The following is a 7,849-nucleotide window of genomic DNA, read 5'->3' on the forward strand; positions in this document are numbered from 1 at the left end:
TCAAACTGTTTAATAGATGGTGTCATCTTTTAGGTCCATATACCTCTTATTTATTTTTTGTGTATTTATCCTTATATCTGTCCAAATAAATGTTCCCTCTGAGGATAAAAAAGGTTCATCTTAAACACAAGGTTGTAGAATTTAAATAATTCTTGTTATTGAACTTTACAGTCAGTTCTTTAAGTGTCCTCTCTTCTGTGGCGGAGCGTTCAACGTCACAAAGGTTATGAAGATATGTTTTATTAAAAGACTGGAGGGAGCAACGGGACGGCTGACCTCCATGGTCCAAATAACTAATAAACTCACATCCATGAGCCACACTAGAACAAACATGTCACCTGATCAGGTATTCATGTCACCTGAAAGTCTCTACTGAGTTCAGGTGTCACTGTGTGAAAGCATTAAAAACACAACAAAGAAGTTCTTATTGAAAAAGAAACAAGTGTTTATATTTCAGATTACCAATGCAGGCAGCCATCATCATCATCATCATCATCATCGTGGTGAGGCATTCAGGTACAGTTAAAAAAATACAACTTTATATATACATAGAAAAAGGTTGGCTTTGCTGAGCTTATAAAAATAACTTTCATACTAGATGATCAGTGATCAGAGGAGGAGAGGACACAGGTGGAGCGATCAGCTGACAGGAAGTACTCCATAACTGGGACCCAACATGGCTGAACCAGGACAACAAACACTCAGAGCTGAGAGAAAACGGATGCCTTCAGGTGTCTGATTTTAAACAACTGTTTGATGTCTCTGAAAATCCCCCTACTGCAGACGGATCAATAATCACAGCCGGCGTGTACCACAAAATACTGAAGAGTTAAAATTGAAAAAGTAATCATTGCAGAAGCATTGTTTACAAAAGTGATCACGTGACATTTCCTCCCTGAACATCAACCTGCATGCACGTCAGCGGGTTTTGCTAATATGCTAACAGGGCTGCAGCTAACGATGTTTTAATGAATCTACTGATGATTTTAAGGATTCATCGATTCAGCTGTGAGTCTATAAAATATCAAATAATTTATGGAAAATCCTCCACAATTACCAAGAGCCTAAAGTGACGTCTTCAAATTGCTCAACAAACAAACCCAAAGACTCTTCATGAAAGAGAAGCAGCCAATGTTAGAGAAGGCAGAACCAGAAAATGTTCACACTTTGGCTTGAAGAATGACTGAAATGATTGATGATCAAAATAGTAATAAGCAATTAATTTTGTTTTTCATCAATTTATGAATTTATTGTTGTAAAGCTCATTTGCACCACTAAAGTGCGATAAAGAGCAGGTGAACGCTGCTCGTCAGTCTTGTTCAGACCAGCAGGGAAGCTAGTTTTCAGGGATCATATTGAGTTCCTCTTAAACACAACCTGTGAATGTTCCCTGTGCAGGGTTATCTATGACACATCATGACAAGCTTTATGACAGCGTCACATCACTTTCTCTCTTCAGATAGAACATTCACTCACTTGATGCTTGTATCTGAATGCGAGTTCACCTCAAGCCTTCATATTGTGCTTATACAGTGCATATAAACACATTTCCATAAATACTCACATGTTGGTTGGTGTTTGAGTTTTCTGTGTGCAAACAGGAAGTTGTTGGGATTTTAAAAGTTGCTGTTCATCATATTTGACAGTTCAAACTCCCCTACAGGGACAGATTTCCGACTCTTTCCAATCATAACTGCAACAAATGACTGTAAACTTTATCAAACTAAACTGACACCTCAACGTGAATGTTAAACACACAACATGCGACTCAGGAGATTAAAACAGCCACAGCTGAAAAAGTTGGTAAATGGTGATAACTTTGCTAATGATCACAAAGCTGACTGGTCCTTTAACGTGAATGTCTGTACTTTAAACGGTTCTCTGACAGTTATTTGATCTCTTCGGGTTTGGGCAGAAACACTGGAAGACGTCACATTGGACTCTTTGATGTTGACGGACGATTCACCAGGAATTAAAACAGAAACAGCCCCTTTAGCCAGTTTGAGAATCACCAGCTGGTTTGACATAAAAAATCAGAATGATGAATTATTATTATTGTTAATGATAAGAATTAAAGCAAGCAGTCAGAAAATGTGTCACATTATTCCCTTTGCAGCAAACACAGCTCGACTGAGGCCGTTCTGCTTCCTCGGCTCATTTTGGAATAATTTCAGGAGGAAATGGAAAATCTTGTTTTGTGTCAAAAACAAACAAAAGAAACAAAGTTTGTTCAGAATCTGAAGATTTACACCTCTGAAAAACAAAACAACAAAAACAAGGTAAAAATAAAGTAGGACAGCAGTGGAGTGAGTCTCTGTAGTGTCCCAGTCATGGCCTTGTTTTATCTTGACACTTTTGGGGAAGCAGAATGGAGCTGGGTATCAAAACGTGGTCCCAAGATATCAAGACCAAATTTAATGAAGGCATCAACAAAAACGGGATATAAATGGGTACAACAGGAATAACATTCAACGTCCAAAAATCAAGGTTGAAAATGATCAATTGAATTACATTTGAAAAACTCAGTTTTCTTCCAGCTGTGTGAGCATTCTTGAGTATAGAGATCTTCTTCATAAGCAGGTTTTTGAAGTGGAATGGGGAAGCAAAATGGTGCAAAACAACATTTGGGGAGCAGACATGGCTGCATTTAGGGACAACCATCTTCACAGACAAGGTTATTTTGCTTTGGTTCACTGATTGTGGTTAAAACATCCCGTCTCCTCGAGTCTTCTCTGCTGTTGGGTTCTTCTTCCTCGGTTGGCCTCCATTACTTCGATCCATCATCTTTATTCCCTTCTGCAGCAGCCATTTTGCATCCGTCAATAGTAGGCATTGTGTCCGAGTAAAAGTGGGAATTCAAAATGCTGCTGGACTCCTCTGCCATGCTCTCAATCTGATTTCAGGCTTTCTTTTCCTACTGCTGGCGGTTTAGGGAAGCCATTTTGTTCCCCACTTTTAAGTGTTATAATCAGATCTCTCTGGGGACTCAAAATAGTGCATGACTGAACTCCTCCGTCATGTTTAAGCCTCTTTCAATGAGTCTTTCTCTGTCTAAGTTGTCTTTTTGGGGAAGCCATTTTTCCTCCCTCTCTCAAGTGTTGGAATCATTCAGGGATTCAAAATGGTGCACATACGTCCTGTGTCATGTTTGTTTAGTCTGTTTTCGGTTGCCTTTCTCCTCCTGATGTCTTTCGAGGATTCAAAATGGTGCACACATTCGAAACCATCCTCCGCCTCCATCACTCTCTCTGTTAATGGGATGCAAATGAGCACAAGTCAAACCAACCATCTCCTGTTTTCAGTCTCTTTGTCGCTCCTCTCCGTTATGAGCTGACCTCCGTCGTCTCGCCTCCCGTCTCCACCAGCGTCACCTGACCCTCCTCACCCTCCATGATGATTCCTCCCTCCTGCAGCACCACCATCTCCCCCTCCTCCTCCACCATGCCTGCCGCTGCTTCCTCCTCGTCCTCCTCCCCTCCCACCACCTCCTCGGGGCTGGCGGCGTTGGCTGCGGCGTTGTTGACATTGGTGCTGTTGGCCTGACTCTGGGACATGGCCTCCAGTTTGATGCGGTACTCCTCTGCCTCCTGCTCCTTACGCAGCAGCTGCTGCCGGTACTCCTGCGCCTTCCTGTTGGCCTCCTGCAGCTGCCTCTGCAACAACTCCTGGAGGAAGAGAAGAAGAAGGTCAAGTTATTGTAAACCTGTTTTTAGACCCACAGTGGTTTAAACCTGTTGGACTTTTTTATTACTAAGCCACTTCAATAAAGGCTTTCAGTAATTCCTTCTTGATACTTAGCGTGGGGGTGGAGCGTGCAGAGCTGATGCTTTCTGAGAAGTCACAGCATTTTGTTTTAGCAGATTCATGGTTGTGCTAAAGTCACCTGAGAAATGAAGGCCTCTCATTTCCTGCCTCCACACACTCATTTAGCTAATCTGTGGGGTCATAACATAACACAGGAAACAACAAGCTTCAGGAATCTTTTCATTCCTTCTGAAGTGGTGAAAAAGTTCAGGGTGTTCTGGACAGGACTGTATACAGCAGCAAACATGGCCGCCGCTCACCGTCTCTCCACTGTCGTTGTGATTGTTGGTGACCTCCAGCTTCCTCTTCCTGGAGGGCGGAGGCTGCGGCTCCTCCGTCACCACCTCCTCTGTCACCGTGTTGGCTGGCACTGCCAGCACTGAAACACACACACACACACACACACACACACTCATCATCAGACTGTTGCTGTGACTCAGACTCTGTTCACCTGAGTAAATCCTGTGAGCGTGTCTTACTCTGCTGTCCGTGCTGCATGGTGACAAAGAACGGCGGCGCCATCCCCCCTGTGGTCTGCAGGTTGCCATGTTGGTCTGTTACTATGGTGATGACCCTCTGACCGCTCTCGTTTACGACAGCTGCGTGCTGGATGTTGGAGTCCAGAGCGCTAGCAGCCAATGCTTCCTCCGAGTCTCCTGAGACACAAAAACTTCAGTAACAATTCACAAGACACATCCTCTGTGTGTGTGTGTGTGTGTGTGTGTGTTAGTGTGTGTGTACCTGCGCTGGCCTTATTGAGCAGATCGGCCAGGTTGACCACGCCCCCCTGGATGGAAGGTATCCCCTGGATGATGAACTGCGGCTGGTTGGTAGTGGTGCTGGTCTCCACGTTCATACTCACCTGGTTCATGTTCACCTGATTCATGTTGACCTGGTTCTGCATACCCTCCTACACACACACACACACACACAGAGACACACACACACACACACACACACACACACACACACACACAGTACAGATGTATTACTTGAATAAAGTAGCGTAGAGCGTAGAGGAACGTCGCTCTAAACCTGAAACATGTAAAAGGTGTAAATAAGCTGCTCAGGTTATATGAATCTGATTAAACAGGTCAGAGGTCAGAGGTTGTGTCTTACCTGCAGCAGCAGCATCAGCTCCGTGTTCTGGATGTCGACGGCGATGTCAAAAGGCGTCTTGTCAAACTTACTGAGCGCGTGCACGTCGGCGCCGTGTTTGATGAGCGTGTCGGCCACGCCGTGGTGACCGTGCTGCGCCGCCCAGTGCAGAGCCGTCATCTTCAGCATGTCTTTGGCGTTAATGTCTGCCCCGCTCTGAGAGTACCAACACACAGACTCATCATTAAGCTGCTAACGTGACTTTAGGCGTTATCACTGTCGGCTGTCATGTGACTGAGCGTACGTGTACAACACAGACACACATAATGCTACAGTTTCCTGTTCAGACGTAATAAAAATGTTTCTCAGGCCCAAATGATCCTGAATGTGTGAACTTTGTGTCCTCTTTCAGACTGCTGCGAGAAGTGTTCATCAACCAGACACATGTTTAGGTCTAAACTAAAAGATTTTGCTCTTACCCGGACCAGCAGCTCCACGATGACGGTGTGTCCCTCTGCGGCGGCCATGTGCAGCGGGGTCCTGTCCACCTTGGTGCGAGCGTCTCTGCTGACGCCGGCTCTCAGCAGGACGTCGGCGGTGGAGTAATGACCGTGCTGAGCAGCCAAGTGGAGTGGGGACGTCCCCAGCTGCAGGACACAGAGAAGACATACGGACATGTCTACATATTCATAACATACATCATCTCCTACATTTGCTGTAAACTACCTCAGGACCCCCAAACCTGCAGGTATCATCTGTGTCTCACCCAGTCCGTGGTGAACGGAGCTCCGTTGGCCATCAGGTTTCTGACCTCATCGTCCTGACCTTTACGAGCCGCCTCCAGCAGACGCTTCCCTAGGTCCACCAGAGACATCTGAACACACACACACACACACACACACACACACACACACACACACACACACACACACACACACAGTCATTTAGTCCTAGAGATCTCTGCAGCTTCACACTTAACTCTACAGGAACATAAAACTTCAACATGTTTATTTGCTATTTAACATCCAGACAGAACATGAGCTGACGTGCTAACACTGAATCAGAACGGGTTTATTGTCGAGTACATGAAGTTTCTCTGGTCGTTTCGTTAAATAACAGTTACAACAAATATATTGCAAGAGAAAAGAACAAGCGCTGCAATCACATCAGTTATATTGTTTTATAAAACAGCCTAAAACTTATGTTTGTATGTTGAAATAAATCTGCACAAACAAACGATGTCCAAAGTTTAAAGATTATGTCCAATGTGCTAAAATAAAATGTGTTAAACATTAGCATGAGTTACACATTGAGTAAGAGTCGGAGACTGAACCGTAACGTGCAGTGACCACAGAGCAGGATGAATGCTTATTTCCCATCTCTGACAGAAAACTAAATTATTTGACAATGATGTTTTTCAACTCATTGATAAATAAAGAAAATAATTGATGGATTAAATGTGAACTGGTAAATGTAAACACTGACAGACAGCAGCACATTTCACTTCAGCAGGTTAATCTGGAACATTCAAATATGTTTGAATACATAACATTATTACTGCTTTACAGTAACATAGTGCAGCACAATATGGAACAAATCAGACAAGATAAGAATACGATGTTTCAAAAACAAAGTAAAGTATAAACAGCTCACATGTACAAATGTATCTGTTTACACAAATCACTTTACAATGACGCTTTTACGAACCTGCATGTTTGTTCACAGCTGCTTAAATATTAAAACTAACTCACATTAAATCCTCCATTTAGCACAGATTTGTCCTCGTCGTGTAAGAATGTGTAAGAACAAACGGGAAGTCTGAGGTTTCCATAAAAACATACCGAACGGTTAATGTGTATCAGAAGCTAATGGCTACGTGTCCATTATCGGACATGTCCCGCCTCTTTTAATTTTCCTGACAAAACTCTGACAAATAAGTTTCTAAGAGTTTGGGTTATTATGTATTATTGTTATTTCACTATAATTAAAAGGCATTTTTTAATGAGAGAATGGACTTGTTGACTTCACTGACGGGTCAAAAAAAGTGCCAAAACAAAACAGTCGACGTATGTCCGATAGAGGATTCACACCTACACTGTGTTTTGGCGCTAACAACAGTTATAACATTGTTAGAAGAATAATTACCTCACAGAAAAAAACATTTGAAACGGGATGAGTGGGTTGAACTGGGCACAATGGTTTTCTAAAGCTATGTAAGTTACCTACATACTGTGTCCGTTAATGGAAACATAGCTCGGCTGAGCTCTGTGATTGAGACACAGCGCGGAGGGTCGAGGTTTCTCTCTCCGCGGCCGAGGAGCCATTTTACGCGCCTTCATGGACAGAAAAGAGTCCGCCATGTGCCACGTCCCCCCGGCTCCCATCTCCGGGCTGTTTTAAACATCCACTGCCGTTAGATAACATAACCTGTCCCACCGACACATTTACAGCAGCACAGACAGGAAACCGTTTGATATTAAGTTGTTGGTTTTCCGGGGGAAGTCACCGAGAAATTTCCTATTTTACACACGGAGAAAAAACTACTTCCACATCCGGTTAACTAGCATTCTTCAAGCGCGCGCCGTCAAACGACGTCCCGGAGACTTGTCTCATGAAATCTTTCACCTGTATCGGTTTATGTTTGACTAACTGAAAGTGAAGACGGAGAAAATGTGGGTTTGTTCCACCGGAGGACGGCAGAGAAGCTACTTACCGCGTGCAGGTTTGTTAGGAGCCAGCCGGAGTGCTCTTCTTTGCTAATGTTAGCACAGCTAGCCGGCTAATCAGAACAAATCCCTCAATGTGCCGAGGTTTTGCGGCTTTTATCACTCAGCTTTAAGTAATAACGGGTCAGTAATGGGTAAACTTTTATTCACAAGGCGAATAAAAACAGACTTTGGGCACCACTGCAGCTCGTCGGGCTCCTCCGAGCTTGTTTACTGCAGAA

The 7,849-nt window shown here is 43.8% G+C and overlaps 1 protein-coding gene across 4 annotated transcripts; it reads right to left on the minus strand.

Moving 5' to 3' along the window:
- Positions 1–436: 436 nt before the first annotated feature.
- Positions 437–7,849, minus strand: gabpb2a (GA binding protein transcription factor subunit beta 2a). Of its 4 annotated transcripts, none has more exons than XM_069681944.1 (8): positions 7,616–7,849; positions 5,669–5,776; positions 5,382–5,549; positions 4,924–5,118; positions 4,546–4,714; positions 4,284–4,460; positions 4,065–4,183; positions 437–3,665 (listed from the first exon to the last, which is right to left on the minus strand). In XM_069681944.1, exons 2-8 carry the CDS (start codon positions 5,774–5,776, stop codon positions 3,324–3,326), a joined length of 1,278 nt encoding a protein of 425 aa, XP_069538045.1. In that variant the 5' UTR covers positions 7,616–7,849; the 3' UTR covers positions 437–3,323. The 4 variants fall into 4 exon arrangements, with proteins under 4 accessions (XP_069538045.1, XP_069538047.1, XP_069538046.1 ...); XM_069681946.1 differs by lacking the exon at positions 7,616–7,849 and adding an exon at positions 7,129–7,231; XM_069681945.1 differs by lacking the exon at positions 7,616–7,849 and adding an exon at positions 7,048–7,231.

The sequence above is a fragment of the Semicossyphus pulcher genome, unplaced genomic scaffold, assembly GCF_022749685.1.
Source record: "Semicossyphus pulcher isolate SPU_LCO1_2020_fin unplaced genomic scaffold, fSemPul1.0.p SCAF_5, whole genome shotgun sequence".
Taxonomy (NCBI): Eukaryota; Metazoa; Chordata; class Actinopteri; order Labriformes; family Labridae; genus Semicossyphus; species Semicossyphus pulcher.

Excerpts from the sequence above, each read along its gene's own strand:
- gabpb2a (XM_069681944.1), bottom strand. The coding sequence starts at position 5,776 with ATGTCTCTGGTGGACCTAGGGAAGCGTCTGCTGGAGGCGGCTCGTAAA. Across the intron at positions 5,550-5,668 it reads CTCCGTTCACCACGGACTGG|CTGGGGACGTCCCCACTCCA; the intron begins GTGAGACACAGA and ends TGTGTCCTGCAG. Across the intron at positions 3,666-4,064 it reads ACAACGACAGTGGAGAGACG|GAGTTGTTGCAGAGGCAGCT; the intron begins GTGAGCGGCGGC and ends CTCTTCCTCCAG.